At 42.1% G+C, this 14,746-nt stretch overlaps 2 protein-coding genes across 3 annotated transcripts; both read left to right on the top strand.

Annotated features, from left to right (window-relative positions):
- Positions 1 to 439: 439 nt before the first annotated feature.
- LOC121718139 (microfibril-associated glycoprotein 4-like) lies at positions 440 to 3,191 on the top strand. Its single transcript, XM_042102986.1, has 5 exons — positions 440 to 578; positions 931 to 1,149; positions 1,368 to 1,464; positions 1,769 to 1,936; positions 2,079 to 3,191. The coding sequence occupies exons 1-5, from the start codon at positions 546 to 548 to the stop codon at positions 2,354 to 2,356; spliced, it is 795 nt and encodes a 264-aa protein (XP_041958920.1). The 5' UTR covers positions 440 to 545; the 3' UTR covers positions 2,357 to 3,191.
- A 1,562-nt stretch (positions 3,192 to 4,753) lies between these two features.
- LOC121718136 (acyl-CoA dehydrogenase family member 11-like) lies at positions 4,754 to 14,733 on the top strand. Of its 2 annotated transcripts, none has more exons than XM_042102981.1 (15): positions 4,754 to 4,838; positions 6,001 to 6,280; positions 6,615 to 6,838; positions 7,168 to 7,267; positions 8,173 to 8,290; positions 8,703 to 8,845; positions 9,470 to 9,619; positions 11,215 to 11,309; positions 11,410 to 11,509; positions 11,707 to 11,847; positions 12,300 to 12,392; positions 12,512 to 12,619; positions 13,633 to 13,804; positions 14,012 to 14,078; positions 14,220 to 14,733. In XM_042102981.1, exons 2-15 carry the CDS (start codon positions 6,020 to 6,022, stop codon positions 14,335 to 14,337), a joined length of 1,890 nt encoding a protein of 629 aa, XP_041958915.1. In that variant the 5' UTR covers positions 4,754 to 4,838; positions 6,001 to 6,019; the 3' UTR covers positions 14,338 to 14,733. The 2 variants fall into 2 exon arrangements, with proteins under 2 accessions (XP_041958915.1, XP_041958916.1); XM_042102982.1 differs by lacking the exon at positions 4,754 to 4,838 and adding an exon at positions 4,926 to 4,944.
- Positions 14,734 to 14,746: the final 13 nt, after the last annotated feature.

The raw sequence follows: 14,746 nt of genomic DNA, 5'->3' as shown, positions 1-14,746 counted from the left end.
AAATACATCAGTGTGTACAAAGTACTTAAGAGTCTTTTGTGTAAATACATCAGCATGTAAGTGCTTAAGAGACATCAGCGTGTTGTTGCTGATTTGAAAGAGTAATTAAACTGGTACATGTGTGTATCATTTTGTTGCAAGAATGACATTTTGAAAAATAATTAAGTTTTGGTTTTGCTATTATGCCTCTAATTCCAGGAATAATCCTCAACGCACTATAAAAATGTACTCTCTACTTTTTCATGGTTCTAGATCAATAACAAACTTTAACCATGAGATTTCTTCCTGTTACTGGAAAAAAGGATGAATGTAACAAAACATGTAATACAGGTTCCAAATTAATATTTATTGCTGAACCCTCAACCCCCACCCCTGTGAACTGCCCTATATAACACCTGGTGAGTGCAAGTACCAGAGAGATGACCCTGGAACCACATTTGATAGACATCTTTGACAATACTTCTTCAAGAGATAAATACTCATTGGTTAAACACTTTTGTGCAAAGAGATATAGTAAGCTAGATACATAAGACCTTTCGATCTTCATGGACACCAGACACTATCTGGACCTCATAATGGTGAGTTACAGCTGAAATGCATTTTTGGTTGAGTATATAAAGATAAAAACAACTTTTTAGGATATTATATACTTATTATCAGAGGAGAGGTGTTAAATTCCTTGTGCTATAGGTAGGGGATTTCCCACAGCGGCCAATCAATAAACAAGCCTATTTACCATCAAAAACAATCACCAACAAAGCAATCTTTGTGGGCAAAAAAAGGCAGCCTTCAAGAGCATTTTACTGGGGTTATCATGCAGGCACCAGAAATAATGACCTTTATTTATTGTAGAGAAATCGGAGGCTGCTCAGCTCTACAGACCAGTACCCAAGTACTTTTCTTCACATTATTGTCCTCCAACCCTGGCAGGTTTACTGGTCTGTTGCTCTGCTCCTGCCCCTGCTGGTGCAGTCTCGCCCTCGCATCTATCACGAGGGCCTGCCGATCGACTGTGAAGATGTCTTCAAAAACGGATCGATTCACGATGGCGTCTACACCATCTACCCTGTAGGAGAGGACTCACCTATGGAGGTGTACTGTGACATGGGTTGCAGTGAGAATGAAAACCATGAAGGGGGCCATTGGACGGTGAGTAGATGTGTTTGACTCATAAAAAGTGTAGATTTGGCCCTAATGACGTAATATGAGCCAAATGCACAGACATGTACGATGTAACTTTGGCCTGAGGTTTATGGCAAAGACTTATTAACACACCACATAAGCCTAAACAGTACTTACTAAAAAGGTTTAAGGTCTGTTATGGTCTACCCATTATGACTTTCCTACTTTCAACACCTTCGCATCAGGTGATTCAGAGGAGAATGGATGGGAGTGTGAATTTTGACAGAACCTATGATACGTATAAGGAGGGCTTTGGATACAAGGATGGAGAGTACTGGCTGGGTAAGACATCTGCAATCATATTACATGAAACCATAAACATACAAACCAGGACTTCAAATTGAGCTTTAAAATTTTTGAATTCCTTTTAAGTCTTTTTTATATAAAGTTAAAAAAATGCAGGTAAGAAAGAAACACCCCACAGAATGTAAATAAGATATGTGAATAATTCTGTTTTGACAAAAATGTCAGGAATAACCTTATAATTCCATTTCTTGAAAATCCCAAAAGATCTTGATGAGAAATAACTCTTTTATTGTTGGTTGTCAGTGTTTGTTCCAATGTTTGTTGTGTCACCTGCTGTTAGGTCTGGAGAACATGCACCTCCTCACACGGGGGCGGGGTTATGCACTGAGAATAGACTTGGAGGACTTTGCTGGGGCGAAAGTCTATGCTCTGTACCCCAACTTCTTTGTAGAATCAGCATTGGATGGGTATAGACTCCGTCTCTTTGATTTCACTAATGGCGGCGCAGGTAAGAGTGGTCTCATTTGACCTCTTTGTTTTTGCTTTTTAGTATGTTTGGTTTATACAGGACTAGTGCTCCAATGCTTGTTGTGATCAATGCTTCAATGCACGCTTGTCACAGTTAGCAAAATGTGTTCTAATTCTTTCAGGTAATTCTCTAGCAAAACACAATGGAAGATGGTTTTCTACCTTTGATAAGGATCAGGATACCTGGCATTGGGGGGGTCAATGTGCAAAAGGTCACTCTAGGGGAGGATTTTGGTTTCATAGCTGCCTGGATGCCAACCCAAACGGCCGGTACCAATGGCGACACTACAATGGTGACGGTACAAATGGTGTGTATTGGTCTACATGGTCTCCGGCCTCACTGAAGGCCATTACTATGAAGGTTAAAAGAGTGTTTCTGGCTGATGAAGGGTCTAGTTAAAGACGCCTATTGATTGTGTCCCTGTGTCAGTATCATTACATGTTATCAATTTACACTTTAAAACAAACTAATCAGATGAGCAATAATCTTGAGAGCTAGACTTCAGATAGTGATTCTGCTTCAGAATGGACCAAGACATTAGATGATTGAAAAATATTGGGATTGACTGATTGATTGGGATTTTCAAAAAAACAAATTTAATAAAGTATATCTTTTGATCCCGTGAGGGAAATTAGGCAAAATGACATACTTTTATCTGTAATGCAGATGGTGTTGGAGAAAACTGTTTTATTATTTTATGTATCATTGTATTAAGTGCTATTGAAAACATTGTATCCTATACCCCTGTATTATTGGTTTAGAGAAAGTTGCGTCGCCAATCCTGTTCAGACCAGTTTTGTTGTTTTGTACCTCTTCTACATTCATAAAGAATGTATTTGCACCCCAGCTTTGAAATGGCAAGCTACCTAATAAGCAGAAGTGAGCGAGGGCATGCAGCCAAATATTAAGACGCTAGAAGCATGTTTATCTCTCTGTATAAATACGGCAAAGACCCCACACTTTTTTGTCAGTCTCGCTGGGGAGTATGACCCTACGCGTAGTAAATAAAGAACACCTTGATATGGAAATGATGTTGTTTGTAGCAAAATATATTTCTTTTACCTAACAGATGGTTTTATGAGTCATGCTTTTATTTCCTCAGTATTTTCTGCCTTTGAGGTTGAGAATAGGATTTTGCATGGAGATGAATCATGTAGATTAATCATTAGGTGTTTCAGAGTTATTGCATTCCTTGTTTTACTTTCTGAATTTGAAATAAATCAGCAAATGAAAATTTTGAACCTTGCTGTTCGGATTTCTTTTTTCAATTATACAATTAATCCCTGATAAAAAAAGGTGTTGAATCATAGGTTGAAATATTGGTGTTGGGGGTGAGTTGGCTGAGCTACACTGTCAAGATCTCCAGTATGCCTAAATGGTTTGGTGTCTGTTAATAAGACTCATTAATGAGCGCCAAGGATGTGTGTTTAGGCAGTTAGCTTGCTAGTTTGCTTTGATTTACACCTTACTGCTGCATACCTGCACACCTAGCCATTGATGATGGGTGTAGCCCTCAGCTCTGAGCGTATACTAAACTAAGGGTGTTAAAAAAAAAAAACAAACTCAGAAAGTGAACCGAAACAAAAGGGACTTATTTTGCATACACATTCTTCTCTGCGGGTCTCATACCTGCTTTGGATTGGGGTCGGCACCCCATGTGGGGTCGCCTGAGATTCAAATGGGGTTGGCTGAGGTATCTTACAATTGACCAGATTATATTCAAATATACATTAATGATTATGATTACATTCAAATATACATTAAATAGAAAAATATGAAAACCCCCATGATATCCAAGTTAAGTAACTAATCGGATCCTCCATTACAATCTATGTAAAAATAAATATAGACATCCCACATGATCATCATGGGTAATAATGCTTGATCAACGTTCCAAACAAAGTACTGTAGCAAAACAACTAGGCGAGTTTAGAAGCCTGAGAGGGACCAAGTGTGATAACACCTATGCACATTTTAATTTGTGCATTTTAGAAATATTTAGAGATATTTACAAAAGTGTGAAATGTGACTGTGTCCATTGTGCTGTGTTCCATTACATTGTAAGCCTATGGCTACTGGGTGGGCCGCGTACACTCTGCCCCCTGTAGAGCCGCGCCTGCAGAATGTAGGCTGCAGAAAAGCTCTTGTTTTTAATGTTAACAGACACGAGAAGTTGTTTTTTTAAATGTTCATGTCAGATGATGTCAGATTTGTTGCATAAGCAAGAGCCTACCCTTTTATGGTGACGGCAATAGGCCTATGATATATCTGCCATTATTTGCTTTTCCTATGCCCCTCACCCAATACCAGCCATCACCCATTGACAGATAAGGATTAGTAGATTTTCAGTTGTCTATTAGTAGCCTATATAGTGCTCTTTAAAAATAAGTAGGCTAACCTGGCGGTTCATCCTATATCATTGAAATGTATAGTCTGGAATTGAACCGTTCACCTCGCTTAATCCAAGGGGCGGGCAGGGCAGAAAAGCACAAGTCCAACTCCTCCAAAGTTGACGCCAACGCCGATTCAAACAACCGCTCTTCGTTCGCCATAGCCACCTTCCTTGTTGTTCACCGTCACAGGACTGTCGTTATCCTGTTAAGCCCGCCGTTATCCTGTTAAGACTCTCTAACAAAATAGAGCGCTGTGATTGGATGACGTCCACGGCGTCAGCTAATAGAAATCACTATGGTTTGGTACTAGACGTACAGGCTGAGCAAATTAATTGCGTCTAGATTTCTAGGCTATAAGTAGGCCTATCTTTGGTAGAAACACTCCTAACCATGTGGTGGCAGTGTGACTGACTGAACATACAAAACTGTCTGTGCTCTATCTTCTGGATTGAAGTGTTGCACCAGACTGTAAATAAAAGACTGACCGGGTAAGTTGTGCTGTTTGAGAACAGTTTGACGGCCTTGGAACTTTATAGCTTACAAAAACAGTGTGGACAACAGTTCTCTGTGACCAGGCAACGGTCAACGATTTGAGTAAATTGCTGAATTGTTATGTGTTGAACGATTAATAGATCCTACCTGGCAGCACTCGGCATACTCATGCAACCTGTTTAGCTCAGTTCACCTCTGATCGCGTATTGCTAGAACACACTGTTGCATCCACGTTCACCTACTTAGCAAAGTTGAGCTCAGCCCACAATCAGCACGTCATTCTGCAAGCTGATGTCCTTTGCTGGAAGGTTGCATTCCGCTCGAGAAGGTTATTGAAATGGATGGACCATGACATGGTTAAAACGGGTTTGATAGCCTACTTCATTAAACATGAAACAACTTTAAACATTTTATTCTCTATCTCTAAGCTGAATACTATTGCATGTTCAGATAGGCTAACTGCCAAGTGACCTTACCGTGCTCCCAAACGTCTCCTGCAGCACTGTGCCTGCGTGCACCTTCTGAGAGTTCACTGAATGTATGACACCACGAATTGGTGGCCGCAAGGCATTTCAATTAACACAGAAAATTGTTATTTTATTAACAGAGAACTGTTGTCCATTTTTGTAAATTTCTAATTTCACAAACTATTAATGAGACATTTTAGCGAATATTCACGTTGGAACTAGCGGAAGTATTACAAATTTTAAAAAGTAAAAAACGGGTCTTGTCAAGGGGCACTTGGACATCAAAGGGGCAAAAGGGCAGGTGCTAGAGCCCCTGTAGCCCCCCTTCTCTGCACGTGCCTGATCTTAGCTCACAACAATACAACCTGTCAAATTGCCGTCAACTCAACTAGGCCAGCCAGAGCGAGGTCTACCATCTCCTTAATATTTAAGTGTAGGCCTATGCTCCCCACACACACCGTCTGGAATTTGTTTTTGTTTTTTTGTTCGGCCTACTCAAAGCTCTTTTGCAACAATAACCAAAACTTCATGGATATGTAGTAATCATTTTTGATATCCTTGCTAACATGTCACTGAGATGCCACTACAATAGGCCTCCACTAGTGATTTGAAGATGATAGCCTCTTCAGTAACTATATAGACAACGACTTTGATATATCTCAGGTCTCAGGTATTTTTCAATGTTTTACAGGCTATCTCCCTGATATCTCATGGCCCTCCTTTGGCTTGGCCGACAAGTCGTGAGCACCAGTAACCGGGCCTGGTTCCTATTGAGTCGGCCGCTGTCCTGCAGCAGTGACCTCCAGCAGAGCCGAACCAGCTCCTGGGAGCAGCCTGTCGAGCTGCCTGAGGGTCCGGTGTTCTCGCGCTCATCCATTGGAACGTTTTTTCAGGACAAGCCTCTCCTGAAGAACCCCTTCTTGGAAGATGCCTTACTGCGGACTTACCTGCGGCGACATTTACCTTTACGAGTAGGTCACTTGAACAGCCTGCACAATTACAGGTCTAGCTTGACAACTGAAATATTTTCATTTGTCTTAATGTTTTCTGCACAGTTGTTGTAGCCTACTGATGAACTTATGATAAATTGTGACAAATTATAATAGATATGTGAACTTGTAGCAGATCATAATAGACATGTGAACTAGCAGATCATAATAGACATGTGAACTTGTAGCAGATCATAATAGACATGTGAACTAGCAGATCATAATAGACATGTGTTTAGACCAGTGATGAAGGAAATTAGATGTCTTGGTAATGTTAGTCATTTCAGTACAATATAACTACTACACTTTTTTTCAGGACGTGGAGGAGGACTTGACTAGATTTGGGGAGCGCCTAGTGCAGGAGATCGATGCTCTGGGTCTGGAGTGTGAGGAGAACCCTCCGCGTCTGAAGCACTTTGATGCCTGGGGTCGCCGGGTGGACCACATCCTCACATGTCCAGCCTGGACCCGCATGAAGGAGATCTCCGCCGAGGAGGGCCTGGTCGCCGCCGGCTACGAGAGATGCTATGGAGAGTGGAGGTGAGCGAGGTGGTAGGAAGTATTGTTTGTTTTTAATTTGCTAAGCAGATGGTATGTATTATAGATAGATAGATATATTCTGTCTATGACTGGTGCTTTTCAACAGGCATTATGTAAAATCACGTTAAATGTGACTTCACAGTTACTTGACTTGACAGTCTATTCTCATAGTGTTGGTAAATCTTATGACTTTTGTTTGCTTGGCACAGGTCAGGTCACTGCCAACCTAATCCGACTTCCTCTTTCATCTTTGTTATTATAGTGCATGACTAAATGACAGCCAGACACAGCTTAGTTATTGTGTTCTTTGTTATTGACATTCCTTGCAGCCGGGTGTACCAGATGGCTAAGATCTTCCTCTACGCTCCCTCAGCTGGTCTGTACACCTGCCCTCTGGCCATGACCGATGGAGCAGCCAAAGTCATCGAGGTCTGAATCTATGGTGCACATCTACAGACATCACAAGTCTCCCGGAAGTTCCGGGAGTCCCCCGCATATTGATAGCGGCTCCCTGACGCCTTCAAATGAGATAAAATCTCCCGGAATCTAGAGTGAGGGATCAAGAGCACGCATGCGAGACCGCGTGTGCATCTGAGTGTAGCGCGCACATGACGGGAGAGAGAGGGAGAGTGGTGGTGCGTGTGTGCCTGAGTGCATCCAAGACAGAGAGCCTCCTGATTGGCCTGTTTCGCTAAATCAACCAATTAGTTTTCAGTGTAGGCGGGCTTTTATCTCTTTTCTCCTGAACTTAATTAATCAGTTCAGTGTATAGGAACAGGAGCGTCATAGCAGAGTCAGTGCCTTAAAAAAAGGAAAATGTAAGACCCATTTCAAAGTGTAGGCTACCCTTGTCTCATAAAAGTAAAAAATAATGATAGGCCTAGTCTTGCACGCTGCACTGTTTGTAACAGTGACTTTAGCATTGCCCAATGGCTGGTTATTCAGGCCTACAGCCTACTAGATGGCTAGTTGCCAACATGAAAAGACCAAACTACCAAAATTTACATATTTTCACAATTTCTATCTATAGCCTAAGCCTTCTTTATTTAGTGTACTGAATATACATTATATATTAATCTTAAGTAGGCTAAAGTTTTTTTTTTGTGGGGGTGTTTGGGGGGAGGTTCGTGATACCTCCCTGAAATGACTTTTTGCAGGTTGGGATGTCTGCATCTATGGAGAAAACTTATGTGAAAAGCTTCTGTTGTGTTTTGAAAGGATAAAGGGCTTTGCTGCCCTCTAGCTGTCATTGCTGTAATAATGGTTGTAGGACAGAGGCATTGATTGTGCTTGTGTTTGCTATTCATGCATGTTGCATGTTGGTTGTCATTCAGTCATTAGGTGGGGCCTCGTCAGTGGAGGAGGCCTTTCAGAGATTGACTTCTCGTGACCCCAAGCGTTTTTGGACCTCGGGTCAGTGGATGACCGAGCGCAAGGGGGGTTCTGATGTCGGTAGGTGAACATTTTGTCAAGCCTCGCTCTGTTAGAGTTTTAGGAATTTTGCTATTCTTACTATTAAGCTATATTTACCCATGTTAGAGAGAGACGCACAAGACGGACTGAAAGCCAACGCTACTAGCTTAGTTAATAGCATTCACAATCACATACTTGGAAAAAAAATCTGAAATGTGTCACTGTGCACTCTTTTAATCTGTTGCCTGTGATATATCCTGTCTCAGAAATGTTCGTCTATGTACTTCTATTTGTTTGGTCTGTTCTCTAATTTATATCCTTTTATTTTTGCCATGATATAACCATAGCTTCAGATATGATATTAAACTAAAACTACTACTACTACTCAAAAATCTTTGTTTAATTTTGTGAGAATACTGAAAATGAATCTTCACCAACCTTCCATCGCCAGCTAGTGGGACAGAGACCGTGGCCTGGCCACAAGCTGATGGGACTTATAAGCTGCGAGGCTTCAAGTGGTTCACATCTGCCACTGATGCAGATATGACTCTTACACTAGCCCGGATACCCGACAAAGATGGACAAGCTAAACAGGTTTGAGTTGATTATCTTTGATTTACCTCTTTTGGATAAGATATTTGTGGTATACTTGAACTCTATGGGACACACTTCAGGAATAGAACTGTTTTTACAAAGTTTGGATTTTGAGCAAGACAGACTGAAATCCCTTACCTAACCGTGTGTGACAGATATGTCAGTCAGTACAAAGTTATGTGGATGAATGACAAAAGGGACACCAGCCTACCTCCAGGGCAGCCCAAGCAAGTGTCCATTAAGATGGAGAGCCTGCACGCAAAGCTACAAACTAACTAGCAAAAACTAAAAAAGTGCGGCAAACTTTAGTTTAAATACAGTATATCCACATGCAAGGGTCCACCACAAACCTGTCATCAGTTCTTGCTTGTGACTTTGGATAGGCCCATCAGGTAACATAGAAGGAGGCTGGTGCCCCCTTGTGGATGAAGTGTGTGGAAGTGCACGACTAACTACAGTATAAACCGGTCTACTGCAATATAACATAGACCGATCGATCACTGTAGAAAATAACAGATGGAACACGTGCCACATCTATGTCCTCCCGTTTTTTGTGGTTATGCTTTTTTATAGTACCATCTCATAGATGCCATTTGTTCCCCCGCCGCCTCTCGCTGCATGTAGGGCAGCGGTGGGCTGTCTCTGTTTTACGCGGAGGTGCGGGACGGACAGGGGATCCTGAACGTCATCGAAGTCCAGCGGCTGAAAGAGAAGCTGGGCACGCGACAGATGCCCACGGCGGAGCTCCTGCTGCACGGCCTCCCAGCACACCTGGTCAGTGCACACACACAGCACAGGTGGATAGGACCAGATCACCTGGTCAGTGCACACACACAGCACAGGTGGATAGGACCAGATCACCTGGTCAGTGCACACACACAGCACAGGTGGATAGGACACCTGGTCAGTGCACACACACAACACAGGTGGATAGGACCAGATCACCTGGTCAGTGCACACAGCACAGGTGGATAGGACCAGATCACCTGGTCAGTGCACACACACAGCACAGGTGGATAGGACCAGATGACCTGGTCAGTGCACACACACATCACAGGTGGATAGGACCAGCACACCTGGTCAGTGCACACACACATCACAGGTGGATAGGACCAGATAACCTGGTCAGTGCACACACACAGCACAGGTGGATAGGACCAGATAACCTGGTCAGTGCACACACACAGCACAGGTGGATAGGACACCTGGTCAGTGCACACACACAGCACAGGTGGATAGGACACCTGGTCAGTGCACACACACAGCACAGGTGGATAGGACCAGATCACCTGGTCAGTGCACACACACATCACAGGTGGATAGGACCAGATCACCTGGTCAGTGCACACACACATCACAGGTGGATAGGACCAGCACACCTGGTCAGTGCACACAGCACAGGTGGATAGGACCAGATCACTGCAGTATGAGGACCTGTTCATATTCATGTGGAGTTCATATGCATCCTGATATTAGTACCAGTGACATTGTGTCAGCGTTTAGGAATGTTTATACCAACAATATGGTAGAAGGAAATAAAATTGAGGTGCACCTCATACAGCATTTAACTGAAGTGAGAGCAGTGAGTACACCCCTGTGCAATATCACTTAAATGGCAAATGAAACGCATACAATTGCATTACCTCTAAGTTGCATGGTAGGTTAAGGTATTGTAATTGCAGGGTAGGGTATTCTTAATGTAAAATGAAGAAAGAAACTAACAGTGTAGCTTTACACACATAAAAACACAGGCAGAGGTAGGAGGACACAACTAGTCAGCTATTCTTCAGAAAAAAACAGTTTTTCAGCTGCTCTTTACTGAAGGCAGGTTGTATTGATTTACCTTTTCCCTTTAAATACCACAAAGGTATTGGATTCAAGTTGGGCAACATATTTGACCAGGTTATCATGGAGCCAGCAAAGGTCATCTCTCCAGCACATTACACGCCTTTACGTTCCCCTATCATCACAGTCCCTCCTCCTTGCTTCACTGTTGGGACTATGCATCACTGTAGTCGTGGTAACCAGACATGCTCCATCAGCTCTGAACAGCTCTTCAGGGCAAAACATATGTGATATAACTTTGAATCATTTAACATTTTGTGATATTGCACAGGGGTGTACTCACATCTGGCACATCTGGCACAGGGGTGTATTGCACAATATGCACATGTGTCTCATGAGAACGACAGGCGCAGTGACGGTTGATAAAGAACCTTTGACAGGTATGCTAATCGATCCTCCAGATGACCACATGGCGTCAAAAGGAATCTGAAGAAGACACCAAAACTAGCTGCCTGTAAAACACAACTCAGGAAGTAGCAGGTGGTTTATGTTGCATTAATGCAAAATGCTATTTCCCCCTCAAGATTTCAGTGGAAGGGAGAGGGGTGGCTTCCATTGCTAACATGCTAACCCTCACGCGGATCCACAACACTGTATCTGCTGTGGCCTCAATGAGACGGTACGAATTCTGTAACGTTTATTTGTCATGTATTTGCTGACATACATACAATCATTTTCAAAGCAATCTGAGTGACTGGACTTTTTGAAATCTCCTTCAGGGTAATTCAAATGAGCCGAGAGTATGCTACCAAACGGTTTGTTTTTGGAAAGTTCTTGAAGGACCATCCTTTGCATGTGCAAACTATGGCAAGGATGGAGGTGAGTCCCAAGTATCTTCACTTTAAACTTGTTAGAAATATTCTATTATTAATATGCCTTTGTCTTGCAATGACATTGTAACTTGTAATTTGTACTTATACAAACCAACCGTTTAATTATTAGTTCTATAAAAAAACAAGTCCATACTGTGGGTGTATTCCGGTGTAAACCCCATGCCCCCCGTGTGGTTGGTGCAGGTGGAGACGCGCGCGGCGTTCCTGCTCATGATGGAGGTGTGCCGCCTGCTGGGGAGGGAGGAGAGCGCCAAGGCCTCCGACATGGATCTCCATCTGCTCCGGCTGCTCACCACCGTGGCCAAGCTCTACACGGGGAAACAGGCCAGTAACCCCACACACACACACACACACACACACACACACACACACACACACACACACACACACAACACTCCTCCGCTCACCCACTGCTGTGGGGACAGACTCTATTATGCATGTGGTCTTTCACAAATTAATACCATTTATTTATTTACCTTTATTTAACCAGGGAATAGATTGTTATCTCTTTTTCAAGTGGGCCCAGGCCAAGAGAGCAACACACACCAAAAACAATGATGCTGTTATATTTACAGATGGTGTGAAAATCCAGACATATAATCACTGTGATACAAAATCATATCATCTAATTTTTTTATCTGGTGTTGCAGTCTAATTATTTTGCTACTTAGATGAGAACAAAAGAGCAGTGATGAGAGCAAAAATGAGAACATTCTTCTGTGTAAAAAAAAGTCTAGTCTCCTATGCAATGCCTTTCATAAGTATTCTGCTCTCAGGCTGTGGCTGTAGTCTCTGAGGGTTTGGAGTGCTTTGGGGGTCAAGGCTACATTGAAGACACAGGATTACCCAGAATGCTAAGGGATGCACAGGTAGAGCTGAAGAACACATCAAATTGCCTAAATAGTTTTTTACATGGACTGACATAATTGACTTGTGACTTGCCTGATTTACATTGGGTTTTGAAACACACTTCTGGTCTCTACTTCAGGTCTTGAGCATTTGGGAGGGGACGACTAACATTCTGGCCCTGGATGTGCTGCGCTGCATCTCCAAAAGCTCGGGGCAGGTTTTGGACTCGTTTTTCGCTGACGTGAAGGTAAAGTAGGACAAGTCTGAACGCTTCAGTCATTGTGGAGTAATTTAAGGTCAGAAGGCCAGGTGTGTTGTCCGAACTTTGGCCATTTCGAAACCTAGAATCTCGTTGTTTTTCTGTTTATCTGCTTGTCTTAAAGCAACACCAAAGAACTTTCCCTTTGTCGCATGCATGCTTTTTGTTTATCCAGCACCGGCTTTGCAAATAACAATCTCCACAGACAAGGTAGAATATGTTGCATGATTTATGAAAGTACGATGTATTGCGACATCAAATGCAAGTCAAATTTGTAGTTTCTTATGTTTCATTCCATCGAACTACAGATCCGCTACCCGATCTGGCAAACTTACATAGTGCGGTTATAGCCGATAGAGGGCTGCGAAGTGAATGCAGAAGTGCCGTTCACCCTGTCACCCTGTTGTTTTGGAAACGTTATTTTAAGGTACAAAAAAATCTTTGGTGTTGTTTTAATCTTGCACCATTACAGTAGAGTAAGAAATACATGTCTACTGGGTGTATCTAAAACACCATTTCTTTATTGAAAGTGGCTCAAGTATGTGAACTTTTATCTCTATTATGTCTAGTGAGTCAGTTATACACTACCGTTCAAAAGTTTGGAGTCACTTAGAAATGTCCTTGTTTATCATCATCATTAACGTTGTAAATGACTGTTGTAAAAAGAAATGGCTGATCTTTAATGCAATATATACATTGTCCATTATCAGCAACCATTCATCCAATGTTCCAAAGGCATATTCTGTTTTACTAATCTGAAATAATTTTAAAAGGCTAACTGAGAAAATGTTGGAGAACCCTTTTGCAATTATGTAAGCACATAATGTAATCTGAAAACTGCTGCCCTGATTAAAAAAAGCAATGCAGCTGATCTCAGCTGGTATTCTGTCTGTAATGGAGTGGAATGGAAATTTCTAAGTGACCAAAACTTTTGACCACCAATGTATGTATTATGGGAGGACAGCTGGGACCCCTAGTTGTAAACCTTTTCCCCTCTGTAGATGAAGACCTTAGCTGTAGAAGCTGGTCATACCCTCCAGCCTGCTGTAGGGGCCGTGAACAGCGCCCTCTCCAGGCTGGGGGAGTTCATGCGCTCAGCTGTACTAAGACCGCCTGGCATCATGGAGATGGCAGCTCGAGATCTGGCCTACACCTTGGCACGCGTCTATATGGGTAATGGACATCATTTGCACAAGGCAAAGCTATGTATTTGTCCAACAAAGTAGTGTGTATCTTTATACTAATGTTTCCACAGACAGAATTCCATAATATCACAGTAAATCCTGCTAAATATTTTTTTACAGAGTAATTTCAGCATAAATGTTAGAGGTTGGAGAATAGGATTTCACTGTCTCATAGTCTCCTCTGTACCTCTCTCAGGTGCACTGCTTGTAGACCATGCCAACTGGGATGGAGCATCTCGGGCTGATGTTTATGCTGCCCTGAGGTAAGACCACAGTGCTTCATTAGCAATGCATTTTATCACCTTTATTTCAGAAATGCAAACTGTATTCAGGAAACACAACTTGCTTTATTTATAAGCATTGTTTTGAAACAATTGGCCCAATTGTCCTTGTGTAATTTACAGATGGTGTGAACAGGATCTGTGCCCAGTAGTTACAAAGGATGTCGGAGGCAACTACGACTCCAAGACTGGAGAAATGGACTCAGCCCTGGTCTATGAGGGCAGCAGCCTGGAAGAATGAGGACATGTTGACTTGCTGAGCTTGGTGATGTGGAGTGAAGTGCTCTTATCTGGATGGAATTTTCAAACTGCAACTTTGGAATGTGCCTTTTAAAAAAAACTCAAGAAGTGCCTAAGGAATTCTAGTTGCCATTTCCCCAGCAATGGCTTTTTGTGGCTGAAATGCCCTTAACACTTGTTAAATTTAAAGAAAGTTTTTTTTTTTTTTTTCTGTGTAGATGTAGAATTGAGAACTCTGATCACACAACTAATGGATTTGGTCATGTATTGTATTGTCATTTTAATGTTTGTTTGTTTGTTTGTTTGTTTTCAAATTGTAAATATTGAATGTAAACCATTGTACTTTAATTCAATCATATGAGTAAAGTATGTATTGTTCAAATCTTGATAATAAACTAATCAAGCAAATA

Source organism: Alosa sapidissima, chromosome 9 (assembly GCF_018492685.1).
Source record: "Alosa sapidissima isolate fAloSap1 chromosome 9, fAloSap1.pri, whole genome shotgun sequence".
Taxonomy (NCBI): Eukaryota; Metazoa; Chordata; class Actinopteri; order Clupeiformes; family Clupeidae; genus Alosa; species Alosa sapidissima.
Note: the sequence above shows the minus strand (reverse complement) of the source record. Positions and strands in the feature narration are given on the sequence as shown.

Coding starts and splice junctions, on each gene's coding strand:
- LOC121718139 (XM_042102986.1), top strand. CDS start 546: ATGGACACCAGACACTATCTGGACCTCATAATG. Junction 579..930: donor ACTATCTGGACCTCATAATG/GTGAGTTACAGC, acceptor CAACCCTGGCAG/GTTTACTGGTCTGTTGCTCT. Junction 1,150..1,367: donor ATGAAGGGGGCCATTGGACG/GTGAGTAGATGT, acceptor CCTTCGCATCAG/GTGATTCAGAGGAGAATGGA.
- LOC121718136 (XM_042102981.1), top strand. CDS start 6,020: ATGGCCCTCCTTTGGCTTGGCCGACAAGTCGTGAGCACCAGTAACCGG. Junction 6,281..6,614: donor GGCGACATTTACCTTTACGA/GTAGGTCACTTG, acceptor ACTTTTTTTCAG/GACGTGGAGGAGGACTTGAC. Junction 8,846..9,469: donor AAGATGGACAAGCTAAACAG/GTTTGAGTTGAT, acceptor CGCTGCATGTAG/GGCAGCGGTGGGCTGTCTCT.